The sequence below is a fragment of the Platichthys flesus genome, chromosome 16 (genome assembly GCF_949316205.1).
Source record: "Platichthys flesus chromosome 16, fPlaFle2.1, whole genome shotgun sequence".
Taxonomy (NCBI): domain Eukaryota; kingdom Metazoa; phylum Chordata; class Actinopteri; order Pleuronectiformes; family Pleuronectidae; genus Platichthys; species Platichthys flesus.
Window position 1 is genome coordinate 2050017 of NC_084960.1, and position 18644 is coordinate 2068660.

An 18644-nucleotide genomic window follows, 5' to 3' on the forward strand; every position below is an offset into this window, starting at 1 on the left:
CAACATACATTAAAGTGACGTCAAATGTACTTTGACTTATTAGCTCGGTCCAGGTTCCCTCCGTTAGCAGGGAGGAGGCGAGGTTAAGGATCTACCCTGCAGCCAGCCACTAGGGGGCGATAAAAAAAACCGCTTTGTCTTCACTTTTGAGGAACTGTCGTGTCATCCATCTTTATAGAGCCTAAACCAGCACAACTAGATTTGAACACGTGACTGATTTCATCAGTCACGTCTTTCTCCGAAGTGAACAAACTGCTAACTTCTGTTCTGTGAACATTTTACAGTCTCTTATAGCGTACATCAGGAAGTTGCATCGGCAGCACAGAACGTGGGAATGCATCGTCTAACTGGGCTCCTCAGAGGTTCCAAACTTCATGCGCTGAGGTCTGTGACAAGGTGGTGAAGTTTTATCTCGACATCAACGTGTGAATCCTGTCACATAACACCGCCCCACCCTGAACATCCCTGCCTATGGTCATGGTTTAGTGTGAGCGTGTGTGTGTGTGTGTGTGTGTGTGTGTAGCAGATGAGAAGGTGTGAAGCCGCAGGCCTTTTCGCAGCAGAACCTTGAAACCGAGGGTGAAGATAAGATATTGCCCCCCCCCGCTGTCTAAATATAAAGTCGTATAATTTCCCTGAAAGTGTCGCAAACGGCTCAATCAAGTTTCACTCCTCGCAGTGACATCGAGAAACTTTGATGTCAACTTGAAAAACAAACTTGGTAAAGAACAACGATCAACAAGCACCTTGTCATCTTATTTACTTTGTTTGCTAGTGACAGGATGAAATTAATCTTTTAGTTATAAAGATCGATTTGACGTTGTCAGAGATGCGACTGTTTGCGTTGCTGCTGAGATTCACCTGTCACCTGTTGCTCTGTTTGTGTGTCGGCGTGAACGAGAAAGCACGATGTTGTGAAACTGAATTTCTTCTTCTGGGACAATAGACCACCAAACGCACAATGAATGAATACACACACCAGCTGTGCAGTGAGGATCACTCTGTGGTTCACTGTCAGTTTGAGTCTTTGCTCCAGATTCTTTTTGACCCAGATACACAAGAAAATAAACACTGACGCTGACGCATGACCCTCACACACACACACGCACACACACACACTTAAATACACACAGATCTTTTTTCATTTAAAACTCTTCCTACCACTCTCTGCATCTTTAACCTCTAGGGAAACCAAACTTGTTTCCTGCAGACACACACATCCACTCTTTGCTACGCAGACTAACACAAAACTTAAACTCCAGCGACCCCTGCTGGATATTATAGGATATAGCAAAGTAATTTGTGTGTGGGGGAACTGGGTAAAACCCAATCATCGTGCACGAGAGAGAAGTAAAAGCAGTGGAACCAAAATAATATGAAAAGAAGGTATAATGAGCTCCAGGGACTTTCTGCATAGTGAGTATTTATTTTATTTGTCCTGTGAATGTGATTTGTGTGTCTGTTGTTTTCCAGTGATTCGGCTGTGAAGGAGTTAACTGGTGCACGCGCTCCCTCGCTGGGTCTCGAGCGGGCCTCTCGCGCTGAATCAGATTCCAGGGACACACATCCTCCATTGCCATGGGAACCCCTCCCAAAGGCTGAGAGTTGACCGGAGAAGTTTTGTTGAAAGTTTTTCACAGAGGAACCGGACGGAGCCGGAATGAAGTGAGCTGCTCAGGGGGGAGAGAAGTGATTTCCTCGAGGTTGGTGGCTTTTTTCTTCACATTATCATTTTAGCCAAGTTGAGAAGTGTTTCTATTGAACAGTAAATATTGATTTTAGAGTTTAAAAGAGTTTAATAATCTAAATCTCAGCTGAAACTGTTGCTGTCATCGAGGTTGTGTGGGTGCAGACAACCCCAGAGATGTCTTTTGGTTAAATCGAAATATTAATGATAATTAAATACATATATATACATGCACACTTTTCCAGTCTTCTCAACCACTCAATTCAGTTCAGTTTCTTGCCGGTGAGCAGGCTGGAGAAGCCGGGGATCAAACCAACGACCGCCTGGTTAGTGGACGACCCTCTCTACCTCCTGAACCACAGCTTCCCTAAATATTGACAAAGAAATCTTTTGTGACATGAATGAAACAAATGACGTGCGCACGACCAAAATGTTCATAAATATTAATAAGAAAATAAGAATCTTTTGGGGCCTTAAAATAGGAAACCTCTGCAGAATATTTACATGTTGATAATTGCTCTTGCATTAAACTTATATGTATACGTCACATCTCTTTGTGCATGACTCAGACTTTTCTTCACCGTCTCTTCCAGTCGTCTGTGAAAGAACCAGAGGTCGCCATGTTCTCCCTGTCCGAGCTGGTTCCTCTCAACCAGCAGCAGAACCGGTCCAAGCTGCTGAAGCCCTGGTGGGAGGTCTTCATGGATTACCTGGTGGTGCTGATGCTGATGACGTCTGTTCTGACCTGCACCGAGCAGCTGTCCAGGGACCGGGTGGTGTGCCTTCCCTTGGATCCGTCTGTCACTGCAAACACCAGCAGTCTCGACCCTGTGGCTACGACTCCATCGTCAGAGCAGCCGATGCAGATTGAACCTGACGTCCTTCACTCTGCAGCCAGAGGTCGACGCACTCACCTGGTCTATCAGCAGTATGTGTACATCAGCCAGGTACTGTAACACTCATGTTGTGTGTGTAATTGCACACGTCCGATGAGAAGAAGATTAAATAATAGTCTACTGTCTGTTGACACTCTGTCCAGGTGTGCTACCATGAGGCCTTGCCGTTGTGCTCCCGCTTCTTCCCCTACATGGCCCTGCTGCAGTCTCTGGTGCTGCTCGCCAGCGGCTCCTTCTGGCTCCACTTCCCCCGCACCTCCGCCCGCATCGAGCACTTCCTGGCCATCTTGGCAAAGTGCTGCGAGTCGCCCTGGACGTCTCAAGCCGTGTCTCACGCCGCCCGGCAGGAGAACGTCCGGGAGAATGGGGAGAAGGAGGTGGAGAGACAACCTCCCCGACCTCCTCCCTCTTCATCCTCATCCCCAGTGACCTGCACGAGACGCTCCATCACAGACTCAGGCACAGACAGCCCCCTGCTGAGGAGGTCAGAGAGTGTGTCCTCGGCCGTCCCTCCCTCTCCGTGCCCCTCCACCCTCTCCTGTGGCTCCACCATGTCGTCAGGGTCCCTCACCTCCCGGGGGTGCTCTCCTGGTTCCAAGCCGCTGGTTGTGGTTGACAGTCCCCGGCAGGATATCAGTTTGGATAAGAGTGATGGGGAACAGGCCAGGGCTCTGTTCGAAAGGGTCAGGAAATTCCGGTCCCACTGTGAAAGCTCAGCCGTCATCTACAAGGTGAGAGATCCTCCAGTCTAGATGATCTGCAGTAGATCTATAGATCATATACCTTCTTCTATGTCGGTGACCTTCGACTCTCTTTCAGGTCTACTTGGCTCAGACGATATTCAAACTGCTGATGGTGACTCTGATCTTGAGTTACACCATCCCTCTTCTCAGCAACTTGTCCTTCACGCACACATGTCGCCCTGAGGAGCAGGAGCTGGTGGGCTACGCTGCCTTTGACTGTATCCACGTGCTCTCCTCGCTTCTACGCAAGCTGCTGGTGGCCTACCTGGCCCTGCTGGGGCTGTACGGCCTTCTCAGCATCTACACCCTCATCTGGATCTTACACAGGTGAGCAGGGATAAACATGTTGGTGCTGTAACAATATATCTTGGTGAAACCCTTAAAGCTGTGTGATGTGAATCTACCAACGATTCTTATCATGTTTTCTGTCTGTGCCTTTTCAGCTCTTTACGACAGTACTCCTTCCACTCCCTGAAAGAGCTGTGCTCCCTGAGAGACGTCCCGGACCTGAGAAACGACCTGGCCTTCCTGTTACACATGTTGGACCAGTATGACCCTTTGCTGGTCCAGCGTCTCTCCATGTTTTTGTCTCCGGTCGGTGAGAGCCGGCTGCTGGAGGAAAGCTTGGAGCAGCTTTGGGGGGAGGAGAAGCTTCGAGCCCTGACGAGCGTGGATGAAGACGGCTGCTCCAGACTGCAGCTGGTGGCCCTTCCTCGCCTTCCTCCAGCCCTCTTCACCCTCAGCCAGCTCCAGGTTCTCAAACTGGAGCTCATCAAAGAAGCCAGGTTCACTGCCCAGGTAGCCAACATGACGTCCCTCAGGTGAGTTGTGCAGTGGTGTAGTCGGGCTTCACAACTTTTAAACAATGCAAAGCAAATCAAAAGTTATTTTCAAAGCAGTACAATCGTACAAACAAGTATTTCTGTGTCACTAACATACTTCATTTGGCTGGTCCCACAACAGAGAGCTCCACCTCTACCACTGCACAGCAGCTGTGGATCCCAGTGCACTTGGAGTCCTCCAGGAACGTCTGGAGAGCTTCCACCTCACCTTCACGCAGGCATCAGAGATCCCCAGCTGGGTCCTCTCCCTCCGCAGCCTGCATGAGCTCCACCTCTCTGGTCGCCTGAGCAGTGAAGGTGGGGTCGGCCGCAGCTGGGCGCTGGGCAGCCTCTGCCGGCTGCGTCACCTCCGAGTGCTGGTGATTCGAGGCATGCTACAGCGGATCCCTGCGGAGGTGTGTGAGGTGGCAGGCAGCTTGCTGAGGCTGGAGATCCACAACGAGGGCACCAGGCTGCTGGTCCTGACCGGCCTGAAGCGAATGCTCGACCTGACCGAGCTGCTGCTGCAGGACTGCCAGCTGCAGCGGTTGCCCTCTGCACTGCTGTCTCTGACCAAGCTGCGGACACTTGACCTGCAGCACAATAACTTGAGGACTCTGGAGGAGCTGCTCAGTCTGGCTCATCTACGCCGTCTCTCTTGCCTCAGACTTGCCTATAACCGCGTTGTAGTGCTGCCGGCTAGTGTTGGTGTGCTCCGGGGCCTCGAGCTCCTGGACCTGTCCAGCAACCAGCTCCAGAGCCTTCCCTCAGCCCTCTTCACTCTGCGCCTCCTTCGCAGGCTCCTGTTGGCGGGCAACCTGCTGGAGGGGCTGCCTGCAGAGGTAAAGTCCCTGCAGCTGCTCACAGAGCTGGATCTCAGTGGGAACCGGCTGGAGAACCTGCCCCCTGAACTATTCAGCGGTTGTCTGGAGCTGCGCATCCTAAACGTGGCTCGCAATTGTCTTAGTTCTTTACCTTGTGGGATTGCGGCTTTAAATAAGCTGTGCAGGTTGGACTTGCGTACCAACATTCTGCAGGAGCTGCCTGCTGAACTTGGCTGCTGCACAGGCCTGCACAGAGGGGGTCTACTGGTGGAAGACTGGTTGTTTCTTACGTTGCCTCCCAGTGTCAGGGACTTCCTGAGCCGTTCATGCTCCACCTCCGATGAACACTCAGGGGATCGTTCCCGTCCAGAGTCGGACAGCTTCCCGTACTTCTCTCCGACACAGTGGAGCTTCTCTTCTGCTCTGGAATCACAGATATAAATTTAATCTGGTTCTTAATAGTATCCTAACATGGATAATCTTCTGGCAGGTATCTTTGTGTAGTGATATCTTTTATATTTACCTGCACACTGCTTTTGACTGCATAGTTTTCCTGTCCTTGTTCTAATAACAGTCTTGTAGCCAAATCCTTATAAACATTATCTCAGGGCACTTTACATAGAAGGTCATAGAGAAGGAAAAAGGCCGGTTCCCCATCAGAATATGTTTAAAGGGTTTGTCCTGGTTTAAGCATTGAGTGGAATAACCAGTTTGCAGCGATTCAAGGAAGCTGTGTACAATGAATCAGATTTTTGATTTTTCATTATTGATTAGCTGTTTCCAACTATTTTTGTTCTGTGTGTTTCAGCAAAATATAACGACTTGAACTTTTGATTATTGATTGATATTGTTTAAGGGTTTGTCCTGATGAGCATGAAGTGGAATAAGCAGTTTGCAGTGATTCAATGTATTAGAATATATGTGTTTAAATTTGTATTATTGACTAACCCTGATTCAAAGTATTTGTTTGTGTCAGCAAAGTGTGAGAAACTGATTTTGTATAAATCGATTAATATTTTTTAAGGGTTTGTCCTGATGAGCATGATGTGGAATAACCAGTTTGCACTTATTCAAGGAAGTTTCGTACGATGCATTACAATAAACAATATATATTTCTTTATTGATTCAACTGATTCCAGTTTCCACTATTTTGTTCTGTGTGTTTCAGTAAAAAATATCAGAAACTTAACTTATATTTTGAATTATTAATCGACATTTGACCATGGCGAGCTCCCGTACAGCGTCACTCCGACGCGTCCCGCTTTTTTCCGGACTGCGGAACCGGTTCTGACCAATCGCCGGGCGTGTTGGCAAACTGTCGCGCGAGTCCACCAATCAGGAGGGCGGAACTCGGCAGAGGCGGAACTTCCGGGTGCTGGTATAAACCCAGTGAGGCCTCGCATGCGGTTCGGATCTCAAGCAGCTGCAGAACAAGCTAACGCCGACAAGGTGAGCGCGTGCAACCGCGATCTGATTTTTTAACATCCACAGAGTTCGAAGAAGTTTTGTGTCGTCGCCTCGAGTTCTGATCTTATTTTCGGTCACAGCGCAGCTTCTTCACCCGGAAACATCTTCCTCCATTGTTTGCGTTCGGCTGATACCGGGAGCTAGCTAGCGTTTTGTAGCTTAGCTGCCGCTAGCTTAGGATCCGCTAGCTTAGCCAAGCGGCTGTTCTTCTTCTTCCGCAGATTCGATCGGTAAATGCGCAAATTTGTCGCTTTCCCACAAACGTGTTCTTAACAAATATCCATATTTCTTATGTTTCTTCTGTTCTTAGTAATAACCCGTAAGCATTATTAGGTTCGTGGAGATGATGCGCACGTTAGCATTGCCACGTTAGCATCGGTTACGCAGCACAATAGGGATTCAGCTTCGTTCCGACGCTAACCGGTTATGCTAGGTGCATTCAAGCTTTGTGTTTTTACACTTTCCTCACAGAACTCACCGTAATTCAGCCTCGTCTCAGATTCTGTCTCCCGCTAGATTTGTGCTTAATTAGCTTATAATCATTTATCTGATACGCACAACGCGGATTTTCATCGGTTTATTAATCGAACACGATTTGTTTGTGTAGCCCGTTTACAAAAAGCACAACTTGTCTCAAGGGACTTAACAAGGTTCGAGCTCCTTTGTTCTTAAACTTCCAACAAGAGTAAAACAAACTATTTACAGGATGAAAACGTTTGAACCTCAGTTACATGTGAGGGATCATTTCTCAGGACAAACAAAGTGAAACTGAGAACATTAGCAAAACAAGTTTAGCACATTGATAAGAAGAAACAGTGTGCTAGTGATTAAAGTATTTGTACATGAGAGTCTGATAGGAATGAAGGAGGAGTGGTGATGAATGAATCAGGGAGTTATTGTTAGTACTAGTATGTGAACAATCTTGTTTTGACAAGTTCTATTGTCCATGATCACAATTTACGATCCACCATTTTATTTTAATTCTTAGTTCTATGAGCAGACGTGTTAACTTCCATTTTTATCCTAATCTGCCTCATGAGAACTTACTCTTTGACCCTTTGCTCAAACCACTAAATGTGTAAAGTACCTGGTGGAACCCCAGTAGGTATGTTGCTGATGATTAAACACTGATCACGTTAAAACCCTGACTTTGTGTCTTTTGTGTTCCAGACAGATAAAATGGCAGAGAACGACGTTGACAACGAGCTGCTCGACTATGAAGAGGATGAGGAGCCACAAGGAGCACCTGAGAGCGCAGCCCCCGCCGGCAAGAAGGAGGTGAAGGGCTCCTACGTCTCCATCCACAGCTCCGGCTTCAGGGACTTCCTGCTCAAGCCAGAGCTGCTGCGTGCCATCATCGACTGTGGTTTTGAGCATCCATCTGAAGGTGAGAGGCACGGTGGTTTGAGTCCCCCTGGTTGTCCAGCTGGGGCGATGTGGGACTTCTGTGTTTTTAGAAGCAGAACTGAAGCGTTTACACACACACTCACATAATCCTTGACTTGCATTAAAGTTTAGTATAATTTAACTGAACTGCTCAGTGGAGATCGTGTTTCACATGAACCTCCTGTTGTCGACTGTCATGCTCTTGAGGACATCTTGAGACGCAGCTTTATTTGTTGTGTATGTGCAAATTTGACTCCATTGTTAATTGCACTCTGTGTACAAAGAGAAGTTACAAAATCTACACAAACAACGTGCTAATTAATAAGGAAATAAATACTGGATGACTATAATTTTCTGAAATGTTGCCACTGTTGTTGGCTGCTTGTACGATATTGCAGTTGGACAAGAGCATTATTCTCCTTCTGCTTTGTGTAAAGGCTTGACATCCTTCCTGCTCTGACCATGAGAAGGAACCTTCCTGAATCTGTTCTTCTTTTTTCCAAACAGTCCAGCATGAGTGCATCCCACAGGCCATTCTGGGCATGGACATCCTGTGTCAAGCCAAGTCTGGTATGGGAAAGACGGCCGTGTTTGTGCTCGCCACGCTGCAGCAGATTGAACCCGTCGACGGACAGGTTAGTTTAATACACCATCGGGACTGGTCTCATTTGGACTTTGATTCCTTCTAGTCATCTTGGATGGATTATGTTTATACTGGAAAGCACAGATCAAATGTTTGTGCTTTTGAATCTTGTAGTGGCATTTATAGATGGTACAAATCTTTCCATCTCAGGGAATTATTTGAAAGATGACTATTTTTAAAGAAAAGGTTTAGATCAAGATGCTGAGTGTTTTGTTTGTGATCCCCAGGTGTCTGTGTTAGTCATGTGCCACACACGAGAGCTGGCCTTCCAGATCAGCAAAGAGTACGAGCGCTTCTCCAAGTACATGCCCACAGTGAAAGCAGCGGTGTTCTTCGGCGGCATGGCCATCAAGAAGGACGAGGATGTCCTGAAGAAGAACTGCCCTCACATCGTCGTCGGAACACCCGGTCGCATCCTCGCTCTCATCCGCAACAAGACCCTCAACCTGAAGAACGTGAAGCATTTTGTCCTGGATGAGTGTGACAAGATGCTGGAGCAGCTGGGTGTGTTCCTCAGACCTTCTCATCTTGGTTTGACTTGGATGTTCTTTCGAAATCAATATTAAATCTGACGTTATTTGTGTGGCAGACATGAGACGTGACGTTCAGGACATCTTCAGGATCACACCCCACGAGAAGCAGGTCATGATGTTCAGTGCAACTCTGAGCAAGGAGATCCGACCAGTGTGCCGCAAGTTCATGCAGGATGTAAGTGAACGATGAGTTAAACTGCTCTTGCATCAAAGCGACTGTTCGTATTTAATTCCACTTTATTCTAATATGTTTTGACTAATGACTGAACCTCCACCTCCTGTGCAGCCCATGGAAGTCTTTGTGGATGACGAGACCAAACTCACACTTCATGGCCTGCAACAGTACTACTGCAAGCTGAAGGACAGTGAGAAGAACCGAAAGCTCTTCGACCTCCTCGACGTGTTGGAGTTCAACCAGGTAAGAGTTTGATCTTTTCAATCGACCATAAATGAGACTGGTGTAAAATTCTAACTTCAAAGTCTGAAGGAGTCCTAGTTGTTGGCTTAAGCTCCATAAGTTTGACAGGTTTCTACAGTGAAACGATAGAACTGGAAATACTATATATTATACAACCGTTTAAAACACCCTAATGTTGTTTATTGATCAAAGTTGTGTTCTCCCTGAAGTGGCACATTTTAATACCCTTGCCTGGCCTCTAGGTGGTGATCTTTGTCAAGTCAGTCCAGCGGTGCGTCGCTCTCTCTCAGCTTCTGGTGGAACAGAACTTCCCGGCCATCGCCATCCACAGGGGAATGGCCCAGGAGGAGAGGTGAGGCCCCCAGAGGCTGATCACACAAGGCTTCACTAGTGACTGGATACATCGATGTTTCAGTAAAGCCAGAGCAGCTGTTTATGATCCCCCCCCCCCCCCCTCCTCTCCACCCAGGCTGTCTCGCTATCAACAATTCAAGGACTTCCAAAGGCGGATCTTGGTGGCAACTAACCTGTTTGGACGAGGGATGGACATCGAGCGAGTCAACATCGTCTTCAACTACGACATGCCCGAGGACTCTGACACCTATTTGCATAGGGTGAGACATCGCTGCACTTGTCTGTCCCCTCTGCCTGTCCCATCCTGAGGGACGTTCTAGTCTAACGTGTGAACTCTCTCCACCAGGTCGCCCGTGCTGGTAGGTTTGGAACCAAAGGCCTGGCTGTCACCTTCGTGTCTGACGAGACCGACGCCAAGATTCTGAACGACGTGCAGGACCGCTTCGAGGTCAACGTGGCCGAGCTGCCGGAGGAGATCGACATCTCCTCTTACAGTAAGTCCACTTCCAAATGTCTGCTGAGTTGCAGTGATGCTCGAGGACTTGATTGTAGATGAACTTTTAAGGGATTTGATTTGTGGATTAAGTGAGTTCAAAGCCCCCACAGATAATCAGCTGGTCCAGTAAAACTTTGAAGAGTGATTTGGCAGCTAGAGGCGTCAGTTGGTGCTGCCATGTAAAAGTTGCTCTCATCAAATCCAATCCCCCTACATGTCAGTGAAGCGTTGGGATGCTCAGCTGTCGCTCTGTCTCACTCTGTCTCTCCTCTGTCCCTCTGCAGTCGAGCAGTCCAGATGAGTCCTCCAGCCCGGCGGCACGTCTTCTCTCCATGGATCCTGATGTTTATGTGGAATTCGTCGTTCTTCACTGTTGATTTGAACGTTTTGTGCGTTCCCTTGTTCACCAAACATTTTGTTTTTACTGTCAGTTTTGGGGAGGGGGGGGTAATGGTTGATTTTTAATTTGTCTTTTATTGTTTGTTTTATGCTCGATGAAATTAAAACTTTTTATAAAATGCCATTTTTACTATTGTGGTCTCTTGCGAGGCTATTCTTGACTCTACCACATTTTCATCGATCTTAGTCTGGAGCAGTTCAAGAAGTTCGAAGGAACATAAAAGCAATTTCAGCCCCCCCCTTCAATGTAAAGGACTAGACTGTATAGAGTCGTTTCCTGTTCTCTCCATTGAAACTCAAAATGAGATTTAGAAAACCCTGTAGGCAACATAGGACGACGACACATCTATGGCTCATATGGCAGCTCGCTCTCTTGACTTTCCAATTTAATGCCTCCAACTAAGTTATCATGTAGAGCGATGGTGGTGAATTTGCAAAACTTAAACTCAACTGTCATAAGCGCACTGTATAATCAACTAATTGCTGTTTATGTATCGGTCGGTATCTTGTTTTTAGGTATTAAACACTTAACACAACTACAATCACACAATGTCATTAATTTTATGTATTAACTTAAGCAATATAAGCTTGATAATCTGCGTTCGATGGTTAACATGAGAACTTTGTTGATCTCGCTTGTGGGAATTTCACATTTTATTTGTTTTCAACATGGTGTCCAATCTTAGGGATTGAGTGGGGGGGGGGAATTATACATTAGCTTTGTGTGGCAAAACAAACACTGAGCTTCCTGTGCATGTTATATTTAATACCTCTAATCTAGTGACTATACCATCAGCCTCATCTGAAGTCAGTGTTTGGCTGAATGGCTAAATTCAAACTGATGCACATAACCTCAAAGTCAACAGGAGGTTTCAACACAGTCCAGAGAGAAAATGTCTTTATTCAAAAAGGAACAACTTGTTGAAATGTGTGTAAAACACTCAGTGAGGAACATGATGAAATGTGATCTGTCTCCATAAGTCAGTATTTTAATATATAATCTTAAAAGCATGACCTTATCATTACAGCTGGTATGAATGTTCACCAGCAGACGTACAATCATGCTCTTTCAAATTGGCACTTGATGCTCATGTAGGATCTGAACTACACATGAACTACTTGAAGAATTGGCCCTTATACAGCAGTAAACTACAAATACTGAAACGATGCATCTGTACATATTTGGCTGCTCTACAGTGTCCTTACACAAATCTAGACAAACGGTATCAGAACCACAGCATCTACAAAGACATGACAAACATCTTTTTAATGAAACACGTGTGTAAGAAATGCAGGCAGCAGTCTGAAGTACGAAAAGCCTATTCTATCCAAGAGATGGTAGAAAACGCAAATGTCTTCCAGTTGCACAGAAAACTGCAAACAAACATCAACACCACTTTCTTATGGCACAACGGGAAAACGTCTTAGAAGTAACACAATGATACGTTGAATGAAATCACCACTTTACAAAAATCAATGCAGTAAAATCTAAAGGTCTCATTCGCTTGAAGTGGGCCTACACGATGGGGGGGGGGGGGGTCCGGGCCGTTGTAAGGTGCGTGAACCTTCACCCAACGACCAGTTCAGGAAGATGGTTGGGTTCTTCAGTCATTATACAAAGTCTCAGACATGAGAGACTGATTCAGAGTCTGTCTCCTTCCTCGTCCTGAGAAACAGGTTCTTATGAACGTCTGGGAGCTCGGGCCCCGTCCTCCGAGGCCTCAGCTCCTCTCGGGCTCCGACACTGACGTTGGGGATAGACGCCACTTAAAGCACGAAGACGCAAACGTTATTGTTGTGCTTCAGCCGTGTTGCTGGATTAGAGGCCAGGTCGGGCACCAGAGCGTCTCCACCCGCTCGTCACTAATTACATGTTAACTCAGAACATGAAGTTCTTCTCTTTTTATTTTTACAGCAGACCAGAGAGCGGCCGCTTCTCTCTCACTGCCCGTCGGAGGCAGGATTGTAATTTGCACAGAATTAAGCGGTTCGACTTCTTGACGCCAGAATCCCCGACTCGTTCTTCTCGTGCTCGTTAAACGTCTCGGTGTCTCGTGAAGGAAAGGCAAGGGGACGGGCTCAGCTGTGTCAACCACCTTTGACATATTCCACTCTAATGCGGACGGAGCCGTCACCGTCGGGCTCCACTCTGTCCCTCAGCCACGATGTACCACATCTTCTCCTGAAGCCTTCGTCAGCCATCACCAGATTCGTCTGTTTGTCCGCTTCGACCCCTGATGCGTCCTCGGGGGTCAAGTCCTCGTCTCCCAGTGTCTCGGCTGACAGCTCTCAGCTGTTCTGTTCCTCTCAGATCCCAAACATAGCAGTGCCGCCCCCCCCCCCCCCCCCCCTCGGTGGCAGGCCACTGTGTCTTCAACAATAAATACAAACATATATTTGGCTCCAAAGCTCCGTCGACCCCTGTTGATCAGAATCGGAGACGTGCTCCAGTCGATGATGAGGGTTGAGTGTCTTCAGCTCCATCGTCCCCAACAAAAGTCTCAGAGTTCAGAGGACAGTTGGTGAAACGTGGCAGCAACATGGCGGCCGGCTGCCTGCATGTTTCCCCAAAGGTTTTGTCAGTGTGATGGATTGTGTTCAGCCCAGAAACTACTTTTCATCTACACTAAAGCAGGAGCCAGTCACTTCTCGTTTCCAGGTCGGAGTCGCTCCCTGTCTCTCCCCAGTCCTCCTCAAATCATCTACCAGACGCCTGCACCTTTCTCACGTCTACTCAGAGACACTAAGGACATCTATTCTAACCTACGGGGGAGTCAAAGTCTTTTATTTGTTGTTGTGAGGGAATGTAGGTTGGGGTTGGGGGGGAGGGGGGGGGGTGGGTACCACTAGTCGATGAACTTGTGTGTGTCTCCGTAGAGCCATCGCTGCGGCGGCATGGCGGCCTCATTGAGATGGTTGCATTCATCGCTGCACTTGCAGGACTGGATGAACATGACGGAGCGGTTGAAGCGCTCGCCGTCGGGGCAGGTGAAGGCCACGCTGGCGGTGCGCGTGCGGCGCGGCGAGCAGCAGCGGCCGTCCCGGCACACGCCGCAGTAGTTGGGCCGGTACAGACGAGTGGTCCTGCAGCCAGCGTAGGACAGGCGGTGGGGCTCCGGGGCCTTGTGGGTACGAGAGCACTTTCTTCCTTTCTGTGGAAGAAAGAGTAAAGTCAGACATTTCACTCAAGAACACAAACATCAGCTTCCTGGTGGAACTCCTTTCAGATTTATCAGAACGCTGCTTTTCCCTGAAAAGTTTGCTTGGCGTGGAATCCGAGCTGCACACACCACAACATGAGATAACCCACTACTCCAACTCTGAGACTTCAATCAAAGTTAAAAGGCAGTTAAGTGCAGAGGCGGCAATAAACAAACTAAAGGTCATGGCAGCAGATGAGTGCCGGAGAGAGGAGCATGCCAACAATAGCTGGGGACTGACACTGATGCACATTAACTCCCACAGCTGCTCGGGGAAACAGGTGCATAACAACCCTCCAGCCTCATGAGTGTCTCTGGAGGTGTTGTGTTCGAAATGTGAAGCAGCAACAGAGTGGGCTCGCCGAGGGCTCTTCACATCGCACAGCATGGGGCCACTGAGTGCAGCTGGCAGCCGCAGGGTCGCCGGGTCAGCGTGGGAGAGCGCCAAACCCCCGCAGGCCAACCACGGCAGAGCTGGTCCTCCATCGCTAAAAGGTTCTAGCATATATGCCGATGTAGGACTCACATGTGTCGTGTTGTCTGTACAGGTGAGCGACTGGAAAACGCCTTGACAATGACAAACTGGTTCGCAGTTGGGAAACCAGGGGGCTACATGAGAGGAGACCTGGTCCCAATCAGCTCTGCTCACACAGCAACAGAACCCTGAATAGACGGGATGAACCAGAAAAAGGCTCCGGCCACAGGGAGATTCAGGGCCGGGGGGGAACACACATGCCATGATATTAATACCAATCTGACCCGTTGAGAGAAATCCTTTCCTGATTCCATTTAGCATGTCGGCTGGACGACATAGCTGAGGGCCATTAGAGGAAACGTTGTAATCCATCCCCATCTCAAAAGCTCTGGACACATTCCTCACCTTGACGGGGATGGACATGGAGCTGCAGGGCCGGACGTTGCACAGGCGCGTCTCCTTGATCAGCTTACAGCGGGCATTGTCATTGGTAACGCGAGAGGACACGCCCATCCCACAGCTCCGGGAACACTGGGACCAGGAAGTCGTCTGAACCACACATTGGTCGCCCATCTGCCTCCACGCTTGGGAGAAGAGGTGAGAAGAGAGGAGACGTGAGACAACAACCACCTGACGCCGCGAAATCTGAGGGCGCGGAAAACGAGCGGCGACATCGGCAGAGGTGAAGCGGGATAGAGGGATGGAGGGATGGAGGGATGGAGGGAAAGGGCCGCTGGGAGAGAGAGGGGAGAAGCAGAGACGCAAAGCACACAGGCCTCATTCAGTGAACAGGCAACACTGACGCATAGAGAGGGTGATTACAGAGAGGGTGACAGAGGTATGTGCTGTGTGAGGGCAGTGTGAGGGAGAGGGTGTACCTCTGGTGTGCAAGGAGCCAGTGGAAAACAAGCCTCACATAAATGCTAACACACACACACACACACACACTGATGCAGAGGGCAAGGCTCACAGTGAGGCTGTTTGTGCGTCAGAGGGCTAAAATGGTTAAAACATAAACATGATGCTTTACTGCGTGGAGGAAACAGACGGCGCTCTGAGGCGACACGGCGGCACCCTCTCTTACCCGCCAGGTGCTTGTTTCCACGTGGCTTGTCCCACTTGCGCCCCAACTCCACCAGCTCGTTGCCCATGGTGTCCTTGTCCTTCTTGGGCTTGTAGGGGTACAGCTTCCGGTGCGGTTTGGGGTACGGCTTGGAGAAGGGGTATGCCGGGTAGGGCATGAAGGGGTACGGAGGGTAGACCGGAGGTTTGGGTCGCCTGTGCGCTGGGGGCACGACGGGGGTTCCCTTGTGGCAGTCGATGCTGAGGCAGCACTGGCCTGGCACCTTGACCAGTTGAGGGGCAGGACAGGAGGGGGACGCCAGGGGCACGTGGCTGGGGCACAGGGGCACGCAGCCCACCGCTCCGTCGATGCAGGTGCACTGGTGTTTGCAGCCGGCGCTGAAATTCTCGCCATTTTGATAAATCCGCCCGTTGTATTCGCAGGAGCGGCCCTCGGCCTTTGCTGGTGAAATCAGAAAGACACACGAGACGGTCAGAATACTTCACAGCACAGAAAGAAAACTCTGAAGCCGATGAAAAGGTGGAACGAAGAAGAAGCAGCTCATATAGAAATACATATTTGATATGAATAGAAGACGGAGAGACACACTATCTCAGGATTTATGAAGCGAGCTCTATTCTTAGGCCAGCGGAATTTTGACTTGTTTACAATGTCCTTCCCCTTTCGCTCCCTCGGTGGAACTCCCCACACAACACCCCGGATACCCCCCCTCTATATAGAAACACCCCCAAATAAACATAGATATAAAAATACCACTGTGTGTGTATGTTTGTGTGTTTCGCGGGGCTGTTTGTGTACACATTGGACTACTTATATAAATCCCGGAGTTGGCCAGGTTTCAGTCGCAGCTCATGAAGGTGCTCTGTTTTCGAAACGTGGCACAGGCTTCAAACCTCAGGCTCCTATCAAAGAGAGACTCCAGCCGCTTGGCTCGGAAGCCAGACCAACCCCCCCCCCCCCCCCGAAGTCACACATTCCCTCACTCAACCCCAAGGTAAAGCCCCAAACGCTGGGCCCGGTCTAAACCCAGAAAGACTCATTTGACTCCTCCCTGCTGGGACTCGGCCTCCCCACCACCTCTGCTGTGTACGCACCCCTGCAGATGCCATGGGTGCGGCCTACATCATTGCCGTAGTTGCACTCCAGGCCCTTGTGGTGGTCGCAGGGCCGTCCTTCGTGGCAATCCTGGTTGAGCTGGGCGGCGCACACCTTGCAGCAGCCGCAGCCGTCCGGGACCGAGCTGACCCCTGGGGGACAGGATGGGGGCCCCGCCGGACACTCGCAAAGCACCGGGCAGCCTGCGCTCACCTGCAGGGGGGGACACACGGAACAGCCATGTTGAATAACAACTTTCCTTGCACTGACATATCCCTGTGAGGGGAAGTCACACTGGAACCGAGCAGGACAATAGTTTGACTCATGTTACACAGATCATAGAAATTCCTCAGAGTGTGTGTGTGGCTGGAACATCAGCTGAATACCAGGCACTGTCCCCGGCCCCACAGGGATATCTGTGACCCTCTGTCGCCTTCCGCTCGGCATTCGCCGGATGAGCAGGGATGAAAGGGACCTTCTCTGACCCAAAATCCCCCCCCCCATCTTTTGTTTCTCACCCTCTCTTTCTCAACACACACAGACACACACACACACACACACACACCAGGGCCTTCCCACAGCTCCCATCACAAGGAGCTGATCAGCCTGACTGTCCACAGTCCGATCCCCCAGAGGGATCTGTCCCTTCCTGACGGCGTCTGTCTCCACCGGCCGTGCCCCCCCGCTGGTACCGCTGACAGTTGGCGGCTGTGGGTGTCTATGAAGGATGGACGTGACATCACACAACGCACTGACAATAACTTTCCATTTTTAGCCTCGTATTTGGGGTGTAACCTGGTACTTGATACATCCCCATGTAAAAGTCCCATAATATTCCAGTGGATATTTATAGATTCCAGTGAGTCCGTACTGAACTTCCAGTTATTAACTCTTATTTGATTTCTCTTTTTTAACCGATGTAAAGAGTCTTTGAGCCTTTTTTAAAAGAGCAATACAACTAAGATGTATTACTAATATTATTAATACTTTTCAGAAAGAGGTGTCGCACTTTAGTTTTTCAACATTTGATGATTATAGATATTCAACTACCAACCTGTTTATAAAATGATGGAGGACAACTCCACCAACTTGAATATTAAAATACATTAATACATCCACACGTCTAATAATACATAATAATAATATTCCAATAAGTTATAATGGTTTATAATAGTATAACACTCACAATGGCATTAAGGGCAGACACCCTAATTGGTTAAAACCCTAGCCACTTATTATCATGTACTTATGACTTAAAATAACAAAAATATAAACAAATAAAAAAATGAAAAAGAATAAACGCACCTAACACGACTACACAAACACACACAAATATAACAAAATATACATATATATATTGATGCAGCAATTTTCAACAAAGTAACAAAGTGCTTCACAACTAAAAACAACATAAACATACAATAAATAGACAAATTAAAAAAGAACAAACATGCTTTACAGTATGAACCACACACACACACACACACACACACACACTACTTATCATACACTTATTATAGTGAGATTTCTTCAGAGCGTTACTTTGACAGACTGAGATTAGTTGGTGTGAAATGTGACCAGACGACAGAAGCTGGAACCCGCCGCAGCTCCAGCTCCAGTCCGGACACGTGAGTCTTTATTCCTCAGTGTTTACGTGCAGCAGCAGAAACTCGAACTCACCAGTCCCAGTGTGACCAGTTGCAGGACAGCAAATAGCAGCAGTGTCCCCATGCTGGCAGCCCAGTCACATAGGAAGAGAGAAAGCGTGAGCAGCTCTTTTAAATCACCAGGAAAAATTAAAAAAATAAGATAAATCCTGCGGCAGCTCAGAGACAAACGTCCTCTCAGATTAAATCCTGCGGCGCGTCACTCGTCCTCCATCATTCTAAACTCTCATCTATCAAACTTTCCTCCCTTTTATACCAGCCCCGTTCCTTTTGGCCCGGCCCCGCCCACTCCAGAACAAATCTAACCAATCAGGAGGCAGGCGGGCGGCCTAGGTGTCTCGGAGGGGGCTTGGTCGGATGCGGGGCGGGGCCTGGAGCTCCACTGACAGCTGCTTGGCGGCGGGAGGGAGGGGGCGTGGCCAGGCATGAATGCAGTCATTCATAAAAATTCAGAAT

The 18644-nt window shown here is 48.6% G+C and overlaps 3 protein-coding genes across 3 annotated transcripts; 2 read left to right on the forward strand and 1 right to left on the reverse strand.

Annotated features, from left to right (window-relative positions):
- Positions 1–2307: 2307 nt before the first annotated feature.
- Positions 2308–6049, forward strand: si:ch211-106h11.1 (volume-regulated anion channel subunit LRRC8D). Its single transcript, XM_062408577.1, has 5 exons — positions 2308–2634; positions 2727–3314; positions 3403–3653; positions 3770–4147; positions 4290–6049. The coding sequence occupies exons 1-5, from the start codon at positions 2308–2310 to the stop codon at positions 5410–5412; spliced, it is 2667 nt and encodes an 888-aa protein (XP_062264561.1). The 3' UTR covers positions 5413–6049.
- A 254-nt stretch (positions 6050–6303) lies between these two features.
- On the forward strand, positions 6304–11209 carry ddx39ab (DEAD (Asp-Glu-Ala-Asp) box polypeptide 39Ab). The gene is made up of 10 exons (XM_062407966.1): positions 6304–6420; positions 7609–7825; positions 8332–8459; positions 8695–8971; positions 9057–9175; positions 9287–9418; positions 9661–9770; positions 9888–10032; positions 10119–10266; positions 10553–11209. Exons 1-10 carry the CDS (start codon positions 6373–6375, stop codon positions 10567–10569), a joined length of 1341 nt encoding a protein of 446 aa, XP_062263950.1. The 5' UTR covers positions 6304–6372; the 3' UTR covers positions 10570–11209.
- A 339-nt stretch (positions 11210–11548) lies between these two features.
- Positions 11549–18391, reverse strand: si:ch211-106h11.3 (CCN family member 1). The gene is made up of 5 exons (XM_062407967.1): positions 18202–18391; positions 16521–16734; positions 15427–15867; positions 14748–14926; positions 11549–13819 (listed from the first exon to the last, which is right to left on the reverse strand). Exons 1-5 carry the CDS (start codon positions 18250–18252, stop codon positions 13514–13516), a joined length of 1191 nt encoding a protein of 396 aa, XP_062263951.1. The 5' UTR covers positions 18253–18391; the 3' UTR covers positions 11549–13513.
- Positions 18392–18644: the final 253 nt, after the last annotated feature.

What these genes read in the sequence shown, in the direction of transcription:
- si:ch211-106h11.1 (XM_062408577.1), top strand. Translation starts at nt 2,308, where the DNA reads ATGTTCTCCCTGTCCGAGCTGGTTCCTCTCAACCAGCAGCAGAACCGG. An exon ending in AGTATGTGTACATCAGCCAG is followed by an intron (nt 2,635 to 2,726) that starts GTACTGTAACAC and finishes CACTCTGTCCAG; the next exon opens with GTGTGCTACCATGAGGCCTT. An exon ending in GCTCAGCCGTCATCTACAAG is followed by an intron (nt 3,315 to 3,402) that starts GTGAGAGATCCT and finishes ACTCTCTTTCAG; the next exon opens with GTCTACTTGGCTCAGACGAT.
- ddx39ab (XM_062407966.1), top strand. Translation starts at nt 6,373, where the DNA reads ATGCGGTTCGGATCTCAAGCAGCTGCAGAACAAGCTAACGCCGACAAG. An exon ending in TTTTGAGCATCCATCTGAAG is followed by an intron (nt 7,826 to 8,331) that starts GTGAGAGGCACG and finishes TTTTCCAAACAG; the next exon opens with TCCAGCATGAGTGCATCCCA. An exon ending in GGAATGGCCCAGGAGGAGAG is followed by an intron (nt 9,771 to 9,887) that starts GTGAGGCCCCCA and finishes CTCTCCACCCAG; the next exon opens with GCTGTCTCGCTATCAACAAT.
- si:ch211-106h11.3 (XM_062407967.1), bottom strand. Translation starts at nt 18,252, where the DNA reads ATGGGGACACTGCTGCTATTTGCTGTCCTGCAACTGGTCACACTGGGA. An exon ending in AACTGGTCACACTGGGACTG is followed by an intron (nt 16,735 to 18,201) that starts GTGAGTTCGAGT and finishes CCCCCCCTGCAG; the next exon opens with GTGAGCGCAGGCTGCCCGGT. An exon ending in CACCCATGGCATCTGCAGGG is followed by an intron (nt 15,868 to 16,520) that starts GTGCGTACACAG and finishes TGATTTCACCAG; the next exon opens with CAAAGGCCGAGGGCCGCTCC.